Below are 19,122 nucleotides of genomic sequence, written 5' to 3' on the forward strand. Positions count from 1 at the left end.
ACCCATCTGTCTTGGGTGGCCCTACATGGCATGGCTTAATTTCATTGAGTTAGACAAAGCTGTGGTCCATGTGATCAGATTGGCTAGTTTTCTGTGATTGTGGTTTCAGTCTGTCTGCCCTCTGATGCCCTCTCTCAGCGCCTACTGTCTTACTGGGGTTTCTCTTCCCTTGGACGTGGGGTATGTCTTCACGGCTGCTCCAGCAAAGTGCAGCCATTGCTCTTGACCTTGGACATGGGGTATCTCCTGTCAGCCGCTCCAGCTGGTAAAAGGGTAAAGGCAGTCTTTTCCCCCTCCAGTATGTTCTTAAATGCAGGGTGATATTCCCTGGACATGTTTTACTTGTGAAATAGTTGAAAATCTACCTATTTCCTCTTCTGACCCCAAAACTCACCCAAGTGTCAGGGAGGAGGAAATTTCCCCTCTGCCCCTCTTGAGTTCTTGTGACTGGACTAAAAATAAAATTGACACCAGACAGAGTAACATGGACTTAAACCTGGCCAAAATCCAGTTTAGGACTCCAACCCACGTGACCAGGACTCTCTCTCTCTGGTGAAAAGATTTGATGAAGTAAGATTCTTATAGTAATGAGCACAGCACTGGACAATAATAGGCAACAAGCAAAGTCTTAGCTCCTCTAAGTAGTAATTATCCTTAGATGGATGTGCTACGTTCAACAAGATACTTCTGGATAAGACAAGAGAAAAAGAGGTGATTTATTTTATAGCCACGAATAAAGGTCTTTAATACTCCTTGGATGAATTTGGGGAATACATCACAGAAAGGATTCGCTCTATCCTTACACATATGCACTTCTTGCTTGTTAGGCATTCAAGGGTAAAGTGGGCCAAAAGCAGCTAACCTGAGACATCTGGTCCCTGAGAAGCAGCTCAGCAAGTCAGAGGCTGGGGACCAACCCCCCTCAGGAGCAGGCTGCCCACAGTCCCTGGAGACTCAGAGCAGTCGGCACTGAGTGGACATGTGAAGAGCACATGCCTTCTCCCGGACCAAGGCCAGGGTGAGCCAACCCTGCTGGGACCCAAAGGCACCAGAGCAGGACTACTCTTCAGGAAGACAAGCCGATCCATGTGCCCGTCTCCAAGTATAGACCTGGCAACACTGAGGCCCAAGTGTACTACTCTCTGAAGGATTGACAAGGGATTGAAGGTCGAGACCGCTGCTCTGCACCCATGTCCCAGAACAGAGGTCAGCAACAGTGCTGATGGATTTTCACAGGCGCCTTGTCCACTGGGACCCGCTTGCTTCTGACAGTTGCTTCATGATGGTTCTGGGGAAGACCGACCCCTTCTGCCCTGGTGATCAGCAACTGCTCCTCAAAGTAGAGTAGTTGGTCAACCTCAAAACAGTCGCTGGCTCGAGGCACCACTGTTTCCAGAGCCTCCCAGACCTCTGCCTCGCTGGCTCCCCGCTGCCTTGCTCTCTTGAGGTAACTGTAGACCTCCTCAAACACCTCTGCTCCCAGCTTCTGCACAGCGGATCTGCCAGGCAAGTCAGGAAAGAGCAAGAAAAGTTAACACTGAAAAACCGTACAGTCAGCCCTGTGTGTCCACAGGTGGTTGAAGCTAGGGGTGCAGAACCTGTGGATACCAAGAGTGACAGCACTGCCATTTTACACAAGGGACTTGAGCACCCGTGGATTTTGGTATTTGCAGAGGGCAGGCACATTTTCTGGAACCAATCCTCTGTGGATACCATGTTTGTGTTTTTTTGGATATCATGCTTTTTAAAATCATTAATTAGTGACTTTCCTGGTGGTCCTGGTGGCTGAGATTCCGTGCTCACAAGACAGGAGACCCAGGTTTGATCCCTCCACAGGGAACTAGATCCCACACACTATGCTCTCAGTGAAGGAGGACTGGTTGATCCATGGTGAGACAACTAGATCCCACATGATGCAACTAAGACCTGGAGCAGACAAATAAATAAGTATAAAAAAAAATTTTTAATGAAAAATGTTGTGCAATGAATTAGGTTGATGATTATACAGTTGTCCCTTTGGCAGGGCATTCGTTCAGGACCCCTTGCAAATACCCAAACCATTGGATGCTCAAGTCCCTTTTATAAAATGGCATAGTATTTGCATATAACCTATGTACATATCATGGAGAAGGCAATGGCAACACACTCCAGTGCTCTTGCCTGGACAGTCTCATGGCCGGAGGAGCCTGGTGGGCTGCAGTCCATGGGGTTGCCAAGAGTCGGACACGACTGAGTGACTTCACTTTCACTTTTCAGTTTCATGCATTGGAGAAGGAAATGGCAACCCACTCCAGTGTTCTTGCCTGGAGAATCATAGGGACGGGGTAGCCCGGTGGGCTGTCGTCTATGGGGTCGTACGGAGTCGGACACGACTGAAGCGACTTAGCAGCAGCAGCAGCAGCATGCACATATCATCTCTAGATGACTTACAATACATAATACAATGTAAATGCTATGTAAATACTTGTAAATACAATGTAAATGATATGTAAATTGTTGCTGGCTTGCAGCAAATTCAAGTTTTGCTTTTTGGAACTTTCTAGAATTTCTTTTTCAAATATTTTTGATCCCCAGTGGGTTGAAGACACAGATGCAGAGCCCAAGGATACTAAGGGGCAAGTATAAATATTTTTATAACTTTAAGTGTGAAGAAATGTTTCTTTACTCTTCATTTTAATGAATTTGGTGAAAAGAAAAATCAGTTCTTTTCCCCCAGAATCTTAAATGCATTACTGCTAGACAATAATGATAGTAATGCTAACAATAACTGAAGGCATTAATCACAAATGCTTTCATTTATTTTTTTAAGCTTTTATTGTACAGTATTGTACAACCTTGTAATCCCTAGAACACATAGAACTGGGTTAGGTATTATGACAGATAAAAAGAAGTAACTGATCCTGATCTAGTTTACAGGCTTGTAATTATAATGCAAGATATATGCACCTTAAATTTTAACTTACGTTTTTATATTAAGTCAGAGCTTACGAAATGTTTTTACATTTATTCTCTCAAATGATCCTTGTAAACTAAGCAACACATTGAGTGTTCATCTCCATTTTATAGATGACAGTAAGTATGTTGGCTTTCACAAACTTACACAGCTAACGGTGGACGGCACTTGAACTCAAACACAGGTCTTAGAACTTCAAGTGCTGGAGAGAGTGGCAGCCCTAGGGCCCCACATCCTCCAGCTTGTGTAGGTTTCCCACCTTTGCTAAGAGATCAGGACCGAACCCAAGGTGCTTCACATCTGTAGTCACCTCAGCCACTCCCAGAAATTCATACTTTCCTGCTGACATGTACCAAGCCGCAGTCAGATGCTATCACTTCACTGTCTCAGACTCCTGTAACATTAGGGTCTGGCCCCTTCCCTACTCTCATTTACCAGGCTGTGCATAATCTGTCGCCTGCCTTCCTCCACCAACCTGCTCTGTCTTGTCCACAGTCTGCTTTAGCCATTAGGTTCCAGTCACACCTACCTCCTTTCTGTTCCTTAAAAACAACCCAAGCTTATTCCCACCTCTGGGTCTGGGCACAAGCTGTACCCTCTTCCCTAAAATGCTTCCCCCTTTGATCTTTACATCGCTGCCTCCTTCTTGCCATTCACATCTCAGCTTAAATATCACCTTCTTGGAGAAACCATCCTTCACCACCGAGTCTAAGAGATCCATCCAGTTGTTCTACAGGATCACATCACCCGAACTATTTGCACAGCACATATTGCTTTTGGTATTTTTCTTCCATCTTTTTGCGTGTATCTGTTTGCTGTTGGCCTCTCCCTACTTCCCTAGTTAGCATACAAATTCCATAAAGGAGGGATTCAGCACCTAGAGCAGGACCAGGCATTCAGTAGGTGCTCAGGAAAGACTTGGGGAATGAAAGAATGACCTAGATGGCCACTAAGTGCCATCAAATAGTGTCTCATGAAAGTTCCTGGTTGGAAAAATCAGGGATACCTTGTGGAAGAGGCGGAGGCACCATCTCACTTGAGCTGTAAGAGCTGGAGGACGTGTGTGGGAGCAGCGGGAGACCAGTGAGGTGCCTGGCGGGTGTTGAGGATGCGCAAAGAACTGGGCAAGAGCCACATGAACACAACGTTAAAGAAACCTTAGAATGTGATTATTAATATTAACCGCTGATGATAAGCCCCAAATGTTCCCTGAAACCATACTAACAGTTCTTGCACTTTCTCTGTGTGCCAGGCTCCATTCTGAGCATCATCTCAGATCATCCCTTAAATCTTCATAACAGTATAGATAGACATTATTGTTATTCTCATTTTACAGATGAAGAAACTGAGATACTGAATGTATATATATAGGGAGAGGGCATCATGTAACCTGCCCACCAGCACCTAGCTTTTAAGTGGTGGAGCTGGAATGTGAGTCCCAGCAGTTTCACTCCAGTACTCATTCTTTTCACCACTAGGATTCGGACTTTGGATTCAGAGAGATCAGAGTTGGATCCTGGCTCTCCCTTTCACAGGCTGCATGACCTCGTGCCAGTTCCTTAACCTCTCTGAGCCTTGGGCTTTTCATATTTAAGTGGTATTTACATACACACAGGTGGCACAGTGGTGAAGAATCTGCCTGCCAATTTAGGAAACAGGTGATGGCAGGTTTGATCCCTGGGTTGGGAAGATCCCCTGGAGTAGGAAATGGCAACCCACTCCACTATTCTTGCCTGGAAAAATTCCATGGACAGAGGAGTCTGGCAGGCTACAGTCCATGGGGTCACAAAGAGTTGGACACGACTGAATGAGCACAAACACACACACACACACACACACACACACACATTTAAGCAGAGCACCTGTTGCCTACCAGGAACCTGATAACCATTGTTTTACTCTCAGGTACATTATTGTTGCTTCCCCAGTGGAGAATTACACAGTAATCCCACTTCAGTTCAACTGGGAGCTTCAAGTAATTTTGTTGTTCTGCCGCCAGTTGAGACACTATTTTACATACTTTTATCTTTTCTAGCTGAATTTGGAGGGGAAAATGACATAAAAAGACTGGTGGCACAGTGGGATATAAAAAAAGTAATTTTGTAGAGAGAAAACTGAGTTTAACAGAAAGCATTAAGAAACAGTTTATTCTTTAGACACAGTTTAAGGAAACCTTGAAAAATGATTTTAAAGAACATAAGAAATTCCTGCACATTAAATATGTATGAGGCACCACAGGAATAGAAGAGGGCCATGAGCTCTCCCTTTAATACTTAATACTTAATACTTTAATACTTAATGGTCATTGGTGCTAACAAGTACCAGGAACCTTTATGAAAGGTGGATTTTGTACCACTTCTCTCCATGTCTAGTATTTCCAATGTCCATCCTGAAACTGGTGGGCAGAGACAGATGGCCACTTTACATGCTTGGACAACACGTGACACCCCTACAGGGGTTGTGTGACTTTCAGGCCCTTTCTGAAAATGGTGGTGCAATAGGTTCTTGTTGGGTACCCGGTTACAGCTAACCATTCCTGGAAGGGCTATTTTATTTGTGATCTAAACATCCTCCAGCAAATGTTGATGAATAAACTCACTGTCTAAAAAGGAAAATCCATCTAGGTATAATTTATGAAACACAGCTAAAATATAGGGCATTGAAAGGTTGACAGTAAGCAAATCTAAAAACAAAAGATATGCCAGGCAAATAAAAACCAGAAGAAATATGCGTTAGTATATATGTTTTATGAAACAAAATAGATTTTAAGGGGAAAAAAAAGCCTTAATAGAATAAAGAATGCCACTAGATAATGAAAACAGTTCAATCCACCAGGAAGAAATGAAAATTCTAAATCTGCATGCCTCTAATAAAGTAGAATAAAAATACATCAAATGCAGGACTTCCCAGATGCTCCGGTGGTGAAGAATCTGCCTTGCAAAGTAGGGGACTCAGTTCGATCCCTTGTTGAGGAATTAAGAGCCCATGTGTCTAGAGAGTCTACTTGCTGCAAAACAAACCAAAGCCAAAAAAAGAAAAAAAAAAAATTTCATCAAGTCGTACAGGGAGAAATTGTCAGATACATTCTCATAATGTAGGATTTCAATTATTGATATAGGAAAGCATTGGAAAAAATTAGTAACAGAAAATCTGAATATACTTATTAAGCTAGATTTAATAGATATATATAGGACCCTCTCCCATCTGATGATTATAGCACCCACATTCTCCCCAGACTCTCATGTAACATTTACAAGAAACTGACCATATACTAGACAACAATTCAAGTTACTACACTTTTCAAACACTGATTTTTATACGAGATCTTGTTATCTGACCACAGTACGATTGTTAGAAACTTGTAACAAAAATATGTGGTAAACATTTCTGTGTTTTTAAATTTATTTATTCCAAATATATTGTGGGTTGATAACAAAATCAGGCATGCCGTAAACAAATGCCAAAAGAAAACTGACAGGTGCTTTAAGATTTACATGTTGTAAGATTGCAGCATAAATCTTCTCTGACACTCAGAAAACAGGCTGTAATATTCCTGCAATGATGTGTTCTAGTATTTTAGGAATCACAAAACAGAATATTCTATTTCAGGGGTCTTTCCTGCTATTATCTAAGATTTGAAAAGGGAAGGGAGTGTTTCCTGTATTGTTTAAGGGGGAAAGGGGGTTAGTTTTATCAAACAGAGGAACTATCCCTTTAGTTAGGCGGATAACTCAAGTAAAAAGAACTTACATTCTCAAATGGAAAAAAGTGTATTTTAATTCTTTTTCATCTATTTTGTCCCATGCTTCATGTCCTTAATCAATTTTATCCTCTTGTTCAAAGTATTTTAAGTGTTTAAGGGACCCTAAATATCATCTTAGTCCAGATGCTTCGCTTGCAGGCGGGTGCTCTTTGGGTGGATCACCATCCTGCTGAGACAGTGGCAGACTCGGGGAGCTGAAGGAAGCCTCCCATGGTTCTAAAGAAGCTCCAGCTGCCTGGAGAAACCACCCAGTATGTATTTGGCTGATTTTCCAGCCGAAAGAGTGTCTTGTGGGGGAGCACTATGCTTACTCTCTCTCCTGTTTCCTCCAAGTCCTGTTTCTCATCCTCCGAACTTCTTCACTAGCCTCTTCTCATGTTTAATTGTTATTTGTAAACAATATATTTATCACTTCTATTTACTTTCCCATCAACTACTGATTGCTCTGTGTGCCCTCTCTTTCTCCCAGGGCTGTAAAGAAGAGGGCTATGTCAATGTAGTTCTTTAGTGTTAGTCCCTCAGTCATGCCTGGCTCTTTGCAACCCCGAGGACTGTAGCCCGCCAGGCTCCACTGTCTATGGGATTCTCCAGGCAAGAATACTAGAGTGGGTTGCCATTCCTTCTCCAGGGGAACCTTCCCATTGCAGGGATTGAACCCTGGTCTCCAGCACTGAATGCAGATTCTTTATCAACCACCTGAGCCATCAGAAAATCAGTTCAAGGATGGCACACAAAAATGTGCTCACATTCTAAATATTATTTTAGTTGGAAGCAATCCCAAACTTACAGAAGAGTTACAGGTATAGTTCAAAGAACTCTTTTTTGGACTCTAGCCTTTTTGCTGACCTGATGTTTCGTTCTCCTGTATTTTGTGTATATTCCTTACAAATAAAGACACTCTCTTACATAACCACAGACCAACCATAAAAATCACAAAATTACCACTGATACATTACTGTCATCTAATTCTCCAGTCCATTTAAGCTTCCCCAGTTGTCCAAGTTCATTTCATTTAGTTGCTCAGTCGTGTCTGACTCTTTGCGACCCCACGGACTGCAGCACGCCAGGCTTCCCTGTCCATCACCAACTCCCAGAGCTTGCTCAAACTCATGTCCATCAAGTTGGTGATGCCTCATCCTCTGTGGTCCACTTCTCCTCCTGCCTTCAATCTTTCCCAGCAACAGGATCTTTTCCAATGAGTCAGTTCCTCACATCAGGTGGCCAAAGTACTGAAGTTTCAGCTTCAGCATCAGTCCTTCCAATGAATATTCAGGACTTATTCCTTTAGGATGGACTGGTTTGATTCCCATGCAGTTCAAGGGACACTCAACAGTCTTTTCCAACACCACAGTTCAAAAGCATCAGTTCTTCAACTCTCAGCTTTCTTTACGATCCAACTCTCACATCCATACAGAAAAACCATAGCCTTGACTAGACGGACCTTTGTCGGCAAAGTAATGTCTCTGCTTTTTAATATGTTGTCTAGAAAAGCTGATCACAGCTTTTCTTCCAGGGAGTTAGTGTCTTTTAATTTCATGGCTGCAGTCACCATCTGCAGTGATTTTGCAGCCCAAGAAAATAAAGTCTCTCACTGTTTCCATTTCTTCCCCATCTATTTGCCGTGAAGTGTTGGGACCAGATACCATGATCTTCGCTTTCTGAATGTTGAGTTTTAAGGCAACTTTTTCACTCTCCTCTTTCACTTTCATCAAGAGGCTCTTCAGTTCCTCTTCACTTTCTGCCTTAAGGGTGCTGTCATCTGTATATCTGAGATTATTGATATTTCTCCTGGCAATTTTGATTCCAGCTTGTGCTTCATACAGCCTGGCATTTCACAAGATGTACTCTGCATATAAGTTAAATAAGCAGGGTGACAATACACGGCCTTGACGTACTCCCCAATTTGGAACTAGTCCATTGTTCCTTGTCCAGGACTAACTATTGCCTCTTGACCTGCACATAGATTTCTCAGGAGGCAGGTCAGGTGGTCTGGTATTCCCATCTCTTTCAGAATTTTCCAGTTTGTTGTGATCTACACAGTCAAAGGTTTTGGCATAGCCAATAAAGCAGAAATAGATGTTTTTCTGGAACTCTCTTGCTTTTTTGATGATCCATTGGATGTTGGCAATTTGATCTCTGGTTTCTCTGCCTTTTCTAAAACCAGCTTGCACATCTGGAAGTTCTCGGTTCACGTCCTGTTGAAGCCTGACTTGGAGAATTTTGAGGATTACTTTGCTAGCGTATGAGATGAGTGCAATTGTGTGGTAGTTTGAACATCCTTGGCATTGCGTTTTTTGGGGATTGGAATGAAAACTGACCCTTCCAGTCCTGTGGCCACTGCTGAGTTTTCCAAATTTGCTGGCATATTGAGTGCAACACTTTCACAGCATTATCTTTTAGGATTTGAAATAGCTCAGCGGGAATTCCACCTCCACTAACTTTGTTTGGAGTGATGCTTCCTAAGGCCCACTTGACTTCACATTCCAAGATGTCTGGCACTAGGTGAGTGATCACACCATCGTGGTTATCTGGGTCATGAAGATCTTTTTTGTACAGTTCTGTGTATTCTTGCCACCTCTTCTTAATATCTTCTACTTCGGTTAGGTCCATATCGTTTCTGTCATTTATTGTGCCCATCTTTGCATGAAATGTTCCCTTGGTATCTCTAATTTTCTTGAGGAGATATCCAGTCTTTCCCACTCTATTGTTTTCCTCTATTTCTTTGCATTGATCTCTGAGGAAGGCTTTCTAATCTCTCCTTGCTATTCTTTGGAACTCTGCATTTAGTTGGGTATCTTCCTTTTCTCCTTAGCCTTTAGCTTCTCTTCTTTTCTCAGCTATTTGTAAGCCCTCCTCAGAAAACCATTTTGCGTTTTTGCATTTCTTTTTCTTGGGGATTGCGTTGATCACTACCTCCTGTACAATCACGAACCTCTGTCCATAGTTCTTCAGGCACTCTGTCTATCAGATCTTAACCCTTGAATGTGTTTGTCACTTCTACTGTATAATCATAAGGGATTTGATATTGGTCATACCTGAATGGCCTAGTGGTTTTCCCTACTTTCTTCAATTTAACTCTGAATTTGGCATAAAGAGTAGTTTTGAGTATTTCCTATTTTATTTTCATCCCTGTTTCAAGTGGATTGGCTTTATCATCTTTGGATAAAAATGACCTCATATTTCTTTGAGTGAAAAGGCAGGAACCTTGTTCTTTAAAAAAGAATTCTATGTGTTAGTGGCTGCATGCATTCACACTGGGGCATCTAGAGAGTGCTGAGAGCCAGCCTGCTCCACCAGGAGGCCTTGGTGAAGGATGGAGGGAGTGAGCAGCAGAGGCTGCTCTGCAGCTGTCACTCTCTGCCATGGGAGTGAAATAAGGCAGAGAGCAGCATCCAGGGGATTTTTGCCTTTGTTCTGAACAGTACTTTTAGCTTAACAGCAGAAAATATTTGACACCATCCTCTGCCTAGAAAGACCACAGGCAATTTCTCTTCAGGGAGAAGGAATGAGTTTCCACTGGTTCTGCTGTATCATCAGGTTTCCAATCTCCCTTAGCCCTGTCCTGTCTGTCAGGTCTAACGAGAAAGTCTCCCTCTTGCCTAGCACTGATTTGGTTTGCGAACTATTTCTCTCCCAGTAGAAATCCCCCAATAATGGCTACATTCACATTTCCTGTTTCCAGATTAATTAGCCTGTTAAGGAATGTGAAACTGAAAGCAAAGGACTTTGTGTCTTTTCTGGTCTACTCCCTTACCTTGCTTGGGGCCCGCTAAGGGCCTTTCTTAGTCATCTTTGTATCCAGCATTTTCCAGCCACAAAACTGCCCCAGTGCTACTCATTCAGCACATTTTTAATAAGCACCTAGTGCTTGCGAAGTTCTAAGATGCAGCCATAAGCCCGTGACCTCACAGAACTCATACTTAAGTGGGAAAATGACAAACATAAAACAAATAAAGAAATAAGGTAATTTCAGATTTTTGCCTTTTGCTGCAAATGAAATAAACAGGGAAACAGAAGAGTGAAATCATGGCTGCCTAGAAGAGGGCTTGAATCCCCCAGCAAGGAGGAGGCAGAAAAGGTGCTTCTAGGGGGCCTGTGGCCACCAGGCCCTGTCAGTTGAACCAGCTCCTGCATCTTCCTGACAGACCTTCAGGTAGAGGAAGCAAGGCCCGCCTCTAACATTTGTGGAGATGTAGCAAGAAGACCAGTGGAGGCCCACGTGTGTCAAAATACTTACAAGTTGTGAACCAAGCTCATGAAGTGTTAAATAAAATATGACCTACCTTCTTACCCTGACAAATTAACTTCATAGAGACCTAGAAGGCCAGCTTCAGTATTCTCAGACTTCTGAGGTCTGCACTGGAACATGGCAGAGCTGGGTGAGCCAACCCCAACCCTCATTCCTAGATGTACACCCTGCCCCTGCCCCCCTCCCTCCCCAGCCTGGCTTCAACTCCTATTGTGAGAGGTCCTGCACTCATGTCTGACACCTCAGCCCCTATGTCCAAGAGCCACTGATGCCTTCTGCAGATGGCCAGCCACCCTGCGGCCACCTGAGACTTAGGGCGGTGTGAACTGGTAGCACAGACCACCCATGGGAGGAGGGCCGAAGGCAGAGGCCCACAGGTTCTAGAAATGAACTTAGGTCATTTGGGCAGAGAATTGCCGGGTCCCAGGTGACCAGGGCACAGTCTAGAAGAGGAGACCCAGGCTCTGAGGACGCCAGTCCCCTTGGCCCATTCATTGGGCTACTGGGAGGATGACCAGAGGGGCACCCTCAACAGGCAGGCCCAGTGCTGGCCTTTTTGCCTGAGGCCTAGGGATGAGACTAGGAGGGAGGCTGCCTGTGTCAATGTGATTAAGGAAAGCCTCTCTGGGGGGCAGTGGTAGGAATGGCGTTCGAATGGAGACTTGGGTGGCCAGGTTCACTGGGGAGCAGGGCATTCCCAACTGAGGGAAGAGGTAGCCAGACGGGTTAAGCTTTGCATGGAAGGAAAGGAGACTGGGGTGATGGAAGCCTCAGAGCAGCAGAATGACAGGCAGTGAGGGCAGACGCTCAGGCAGGACAGAGAGCTTGGAGGATGCGGAAGGGGTCCTGCCTTGACCTGTATGCAGTGGGGCCTTTGAAGGGCCGACAAGATCTGAGCCTTGTTATAACCAGATCACTCTTGTCCTCTGTGAAGTAAGTGAATCACAAGGAGCCACTGTCAAGGGCAAATCAAGAGATTTGAGCACCACACAAGGCTTCAGTGCCCTTGATATAAAGATCCTTGTGACTAGTTCTTCCCCAAATTTTAGCACCAAGAAAACTCTCCTACTAAGCTGGTTCTTGTTGACTCAGAGGGTTTCTCCTCTTGTCCAGGCCACCTGGAAGCTCAGAGTTGATGCTTATTTGCAGGGTAAACTGTTCAATTTATCATTGGCATCCAATCTCTCTCTCTCTCTCTTTTTTTTTTTTTTGCCATTCCATGCCTCATACAGAACTTCTCTGCCCACCTGGGGATGGAACCCATGACCCCTGGATTGGAAGCATGGAGTCTTAACCACTGTACCACCAGGAAAGTCCTCTAATCTCAATTTTATACATCACTTCTGATATATGTTTTTACAAACTTTTCTCAAAACACCAAAAATATATGTAAACAGCAATACTGTTAGAAATGTAAGAAGTTGGGATGCAAGACACTGGTACCTGACTAGTAGTTCCTTTGGCAACATGTACACCAGAAGTTGTTTGTGTGTTTTGTTTTTGATTGCTTGGTATATTGTAATTGAGGGGCAGGTAGTAAGGAGCTTTTAAATCCCTGTTAACCTTTGATACTAAAAAATTGTAGCAACTTGTTGACATTCAGTTTCTAATCTTTACAAACAAATGAATGCCATGGCTTTTCACGACCCTCCGAACATTATTACAAGGATGTCATAAAACATTTTACGATATACAAAAAAGTGTAAAATATAATACAGTGAATAAGCATATCCAACTCCCAGTTTATGGATTCAAGCTTTAGCAAATGAAGCTGAAGCTCTGAATTCTCTCACTAATTATAATCCCTTCCCAATCCCCAGAGGTAACCACTATTCTGAATCTGGTGTTTTATCATAAACAAGCATTTAAAAAAATACTTTTATTACATATGTAAGTATGTACCCCTCAAAAATAAGTAGGGCTGTTTTGTATGTTTTTACACTTCCAATAAGTGGTATCATACTTGGGTTTTTTCTTGCCTTTTTTTGCTAAAATTGTTGATATTTGCCCCCTGTGCTGCCAGAGCGTGCTGATTTTCTGTTTGTGCCAGCCCATGACTATTCTGAATTTGTTATCCTGATGAAGTACATTTCAGGTTGTTTCTACTACCCCCACCCTTTCACTACCACTTTCACTAACAAAGCTGCTGGGAACATTTGTGAAAACCCTTTTTGGATTGTTTTTACTTCAAACTACAATATATATATGTGTGTGTGTGTGTGTGTGTGTGTGTGTGTGTGTGTGCAAAACCAAGCCTTTCAGAGACAGTTCCTACATAATGTAATTATTTTCAGAATGACTTACCATCATTCATATCCTATCTTTTAGAATGGATCCAAGATGGATATTTTATAAGAAAATACAATCTAGAGAGGGATAGAATTACAGAACTTTTAAAAAGTCCTGCAAAGTAACAAGGAGTCATCTAATCAAATGCCTTCATTTTACAGGTGAGGAAAGTGACTCCAGGATGGGGGAGGGGCCTCTCCAGTGGTGAGCACTGAGCTTCAAGAATGGACTCTATACTGGCCTCTGCGAAGATGGACATACATGGGAGATAAACATAAAATAAACAAATCTCCAGTAGACAGGGCACCATGAGATGTGGACCACTTGGTGAAGTCCTTCCTGGCTGAATTACGACTGTGCTTCTCTTGGTCAATTCAAGCCACTTTCTTAATTTTTCAAAAGTCAGTTTCATCCTAGCTTTGCTGGAGTCAAAGCAAAGAGCAGGAGATTAAACAGATTTTCTAATCAAACACAAGAATAATTGGATTTGCAAAGGAAAATGAAAAGAAATCACAAAGAAAAAGAAATTAGAACATAAATATATTTGGGAGAATTCCTCAGAACAAGAGTAAGTTGTTATAGTTGGGAAACTACAGGTTTCCTTGGAGAAGAATGAATTTTAAAAGCTGCCTTTTATTTGATTAGATTCTGTAAGAACTCTCTCCTTGATTAAACTTTAGTTAGCCTTCTCTGTGTCCATCTTCTGCTCAAGGAGGCCTTGTCCTCAGCTGCAGCCTCTGTCCCACTGGGCCCAGTTTAGCAAGGATTCCCATGCCCTTCATACCTAAGCAAGTCCCCTTGGCAATCTTCTGTCCACTGACTTCCTTCCTGCTCACTGGCTACACATCCCCAGCCATCCCTGTTGTACTCAAGCAGAGGTCAGTCTGTCTCCCTTATCGCAGTAGTCTTGAGTAAAGTTCCTCACCTGTTTGATTTCTGTCTGGTGCAATTTTTCTGAGACAGATTCACATCTCAGTGCCAGAAAGTTATTGGGTCCAGGGCAGAAACTGCCCATAGTGAGAAGGGCTGTGTCTTGGTTAACCTGAGACGGTCTCAGTGCCTGCCTGACATAGAAGCACAGTCACCAGTGGCGCCCGTTCCATTGTCAAAAGGGTCCTGGTTTGGATAATAAAGTATATGGTTGCCTACATGTGATGTGAAATTTACTGGCTAAATTGTCATTGAGGACCTTAATGACAAGGGGACCTACTGGACTTCAAAACGGTGCTATAGCAACTACAAAGGACAAAAGAGAGCAGACTCTTTAGATGAGAACATCTCCTTTCAGTCCTGACTCCCCCTCTACCCCTCCCCCACTCCAAGACATACATAGTTACATTTGATTTGCATCATTTTATGTCCCAATTAAAATAGTTCCCCATGAATAAAACATGATTTTCATCACTTTGTAGCTCAACATGTTCACTCGTCACCTTTATTGTACCCCTCCCTTGATGACTACAGATTGGTTTATCACAGTATATTTACCATCAACGAGACATGCATTCCAGAGAGGAAAGGAGGGAGGAGATGAGCCCAGGAATGCCAATGTGCCACAGGCCCGAGGAAAAACAGCTGAGATCAGGGAATCACACCTCATTCTCTGCTGAGAACCAATAAAGGACTGAAATGAATTTGCAAAACAATAACTGAAGCTGACACCTGCTCTTGACAGGTGGGGGCAGACCAATTTTGCCCTGTGCTTTCACCTGCTGTGGAAAGGGACAGGTGGGAGGGATTCCCTTATAGCCTCCTGCCAGGAAACACTGGGTTTCTTGTCTTCTGCCCTAACCCCAAAGGAGGAGAGCCTTCATTACAGTGAGGTTTGTAAGTAATTTTGAGCAATGGCTTTTATAGTTACTTTCACTTATTTGAAACTATCTGCAAGAGGCCCTTATTTTGCAGAGTGCTCCCAGGTCCGATGGGATGGCTGCAAACTCTGTCCGCAAGATCTCAGGCTCTGGCTTTAAGATACAGATGGGCTGGGGGGCAGAGGGAAAGGATTGAATTAGGATCGTCTCCAAATTTCCTCCTACTGGGAAAGTCAAAGATTTTATCCTCAGCTAAGCTTGATAGCCCCTGTTTTATAGGCAGGAAGATTTGAAAGAAGAGAGAGCAAGGCCACTGAGGGAGACCGGTGCCTCTTGACTTCAGCGCTCCGTGTGTGACCCGCAGGAGGAGATGGTCAATTTAGGAAGAGGAACCAAGGCTGTCAGAAGGGTACTTTTCCCTGGAAGCAGGATCCCGCCTGCAGCATCACCCTTCACTGGAGCTGGTTGGAAATGCAGGCTTTCAGGGCCCACCCAGACCTACCGGATCAGATTTTTTCTTTCAGAAGACTCCAAGTGATTCATGTGCGCTTTAGAGTCTGAGAACATGGGCTGGAGCTATGGATTACATTTTGAATAGGAGGACTCCATAAAGCATTTCAAACTATGATGAAGTTTTGAAGAAAATTCTGATGTTTTTATGGGATCAGGCCAGCTTTCTAAGCTCTGAGACATCATTTCCCATACCACACCCTCCACAGAATTACTGAACTTAAATTTCTTACAGTATGAGTTTAAATCTGATAAGAGTAATGCTTCCATTGATGGGAGTCTTCATCAATTTCAGGCTGACTCTCTCTCATCTCTTCTCTCTCTCCTTCTCCCTAAATCTCAGATGTGCAGCTTTACATTAGTAATAATCTTGGATTCATAACACACTCTCAGCATCGTGTTTGTCTTAAGAGGAGGACACCAGCCTTGTTTGGGTTGGAGACTAGAAACTATAGTCTGTTTGGTAGTTTGCTGGGTTTGCTTGCCCATGTTTGCCTGACTCCTAATTCTGCATCGGCTAGAAGCCCCTCTGCTTAAATAAGCAGGAAACCTCTCTCCCTTCAATTTGGGAAATATTCTATTCCAGTTTTATCTTACTGATGATCTAAGAAGTAACAAGCAAGCATAAACCTATGTTAATAGTTTTCCCACCTTTTCTTTTTATCTGGGACAGATATAGCAGAAATCATTTGGTGTGAAATGAAGTTTTGATTAGTTCTAAAATATACTAGATGTGTATAATCAGTAGTGTCTTGGGAAGAAACAGAAAGAATTAATTGCACAATTAATTGAACTATGTGAAACTGCCAGTTTTACAGGTTAAAAAAGTTAAATATTGGCAATTTCATTTAGTCAAACTAGTTAGGATGTTTCAATTAAGATTTTCTTGACATAAGAAATATTCAGAGGTTTGACAGTGCTATTTGTGGAGGCTGATTCTCTTAAAAAATTTTTTTTAATTAATTTATTTATTTTTGTCTGTGCTGGGTTTCTTTGCTGCTTGGGTTTTTCTCTAGTTGTAGCAAGTGGGTCCTCCTCTCTAGTTGCAATGCTTGGGCTTCTCATTTTGGTGGCTTCTCTTGTTGCAGAGCATGGGTTCTAGAGTGAGTGGACTCAGTAGTTGCAGTTCCTGGGCTCTAGAGCACAGACTCAAGTGTTGTGGCACATGGGTTTAGTTGCTCTGAGGCATGTAGGATGTTCTTGGATCAGGGATTGAACTCATGTCTCCTGCTTTGGCTCGTGGATTTTTTACCACTGAGCCACCACAGAAGTCCTGAGTTGTTTCTTTTATTTGGGGATATTTTTTGGAAGTTGGGCAAGTGCTTTGAAGATTAGACCACCATCTTTCTATTCTAAGCAGGCAGGGGAACATGGGCTGTGGGAAGGTGAAGTTTGGTTACAGATTTAGGATGAATGTGTCCTTGAAGGAGGCTTATAACCTTCTGAATCTGTGAAATATATAAATGGTGACACAGAAATATAGATAGTTGACACACAAACTGGAGTAAGTTTCTTTTCTACTTTCTTTCTACAGTCAGGTATAGTTAATATTTGAACTCTGATAGGAGTAAGAAAAGAAAACATTCCCCCTTCCCTACATCAGCATCACTCTTTAGTTAGAATGAAAGGAGAGGAGTGAAGTCAAAGTGAAGGGTAAGAATCTCTTCCCTTTCTTGGTTAATTGTCACAGTCACACCTTCAGTTCAGTTCAGTTGCTCAGTCGTGTCCGAGTCTTTGCGACCCCATGAATCACAGCACGCCAGGCCTCCCTGTCCATCACCAACCCCCGGAGTTCACTCAGACTCACGTCCATCAAGTCGGTGATGCCATCCAGCCATCTCTTCCCTTTTCCTCCTGCCCCCAACCCCTCCCAGCATCACAGTCTTTTCCAATGAGTCAATTCTTCGCATGAGGTGGCCAAAGTACTGGAGTTTCAGTTTAGCATCATTCCTTCCAAAGAACACCCAGGGCTGATCTCCTTTAGAATGGACTGGTTGGATCTCCTTGCAGTCCAAGGGACTTTCAGGAGTCTTCTCCAACACCACAGTTCAAAAGCATCAATTCTTCGGCGCCTGCTGTATTCCATGGCATGGTGGGCATAATTCTATGATAGGCCAAACTGCATCATGTTCTAATTATGTATTCAAGTGTGCTGGTCCAAGGGTCACACTTTGACTTGAAGGTAAGGAGTGCATGCTAAGTTGCTTCAACTGTGTGACTCTTTGTGACCCTATGGACCATACCTGTCAGGCTCCTCTGTCTCTAGGCAAAACTGGAGTGGGGTGCCATGTTCTTCTCCAGGGGAATCTCCCCGGCCCATGTCTCTTGCCTCTCCTGCATTGGCAGGCAGGTTCTTTACCACTAGCGCCACCTGGGAAGCTCTGACTCGAAGGTAGAGACCATGCCTTAATTGTGATGATGTGCCCAGTGTCTTCAAGGCAGCTTGGCAGACAGTAGGTGTCAATAACTGCTATATGGCAAAATTTAACATTTGTAGAACAAATGATGGCTTTTAGTAACTAATCACATTAACAAAAGTTGAAAATATTACATTAAAAATCTTTGTGGATTATGGAAACTAATTTAGCAATAAATATCAAGGGCCATATCCTATGAGCCAATAATTATAACAAAATATTATAACCTATGAACAAGTAATTACATTTATCTTCAGAAAGGCTTTGAAATTCAAAAACAGCATTTGGTTAAAAAAAAATGTTACGTACAAGTTGGAAAAACTGAAAACAACTTAAAAATCCAAGAGTAGGAAAATATTCTTTTGGAATATTTAACAACGTTGGAAAATGTTCAAGGAAGGAAGGGGAGAAAAATCATGACACATGTCCTGCTTTTGTTTTAAACTTAAAAAAACCCTTTAAACTTAGCATCACATTACAAAGATGTCCCAAGTATTAAAAATTCTGCCAAAGCAGTGTTTGTAATGGCTATAGAGTTCCTTTGGATATAAATACAATAAGTTATTAATTGTGTTTTATAAATGTACACAAGCTTCCCTGGGCTCAGCAGTAAAGAGTCCACCTGCAATGCAGGAGATGGAGGAGATGCAGGTTTAATCCCTGGGTCAAGAAGATTCCTTGGAGGAGGGCATGTCACCCCACTCCAGTATTCTTGCCTGGAGAATCCCATGCACAGAGGAGCCTGGTGGGCTACAGAATCCCACGCACAGAGGAGCCTGGCGGGCTACAGTCCATGAGGTTGCACAGAGTCGGACATGACTGAAGGGACTGAGCATGTGCACACACACTAAAATCACACATAGATGGGGTAATATGCGTATTGTCTGGCACCTTCTTTTTCTCAGCTAACAACATTATCTAGAGAGCTTGCCACAGAAGCAAATGCAAAACTTCCTCAGTTCATTTTTTGTGCTGGGATACTATTCCATTGCAGAGACATGCACTGCTTTTTTCAAAACAACTTGTATTGATACTTTCAGCTATTTCTAGCCTTTTGCTATTAAATAGTCCTGTGACATACACTTTTGACATATATTTCTGTGCATTTATGCAATTATATCTATGGGATA

The 19,122-nt window shown here is 42.9% G+C and overlaps 1 protein-coding gene across 4 annotated transcripts in view; it reads right to left on the minus strand.

The window, feature by feature from the left end:
* Positions 1-1,320: 1,320 nt before the first annotated feature.
* Positions 1,321-19,122, minus strand: part of NEK11 (NIMA related kinase 11) — a 277,295-nt gene continuing 259,493 nt past the window's right edge. For all 4 annotated transcript variants that reach the window (XM_068973446.1, XM_068973452.1, XM_068973440.1 and 1 more), the window contains one exon: positions 1,321-1,499. In XM_068973446.1, coding sequence (XP_068829547.1) covers positions 1,321-1,499 — 179 coding nt within the window. The remainder of the gene's footprint in view (positions 1,500-19,122) is intronic.

The sequence above is a fragment of the Capricornis sumatraensis genome, chromosome 1, assembly GCF_032405125.1.
Source record: "Capricornis sumatraensis isolate serow.1 chromosome 1, serow.2, whole genome shotgun sequence".
Classification (NCBI taxonomy): Eukaryota; Metazoa; Chordata; class Mammalia; order Artiodactyla; family Bovidae; genus Capricornis; species Capricornis sumatraensis.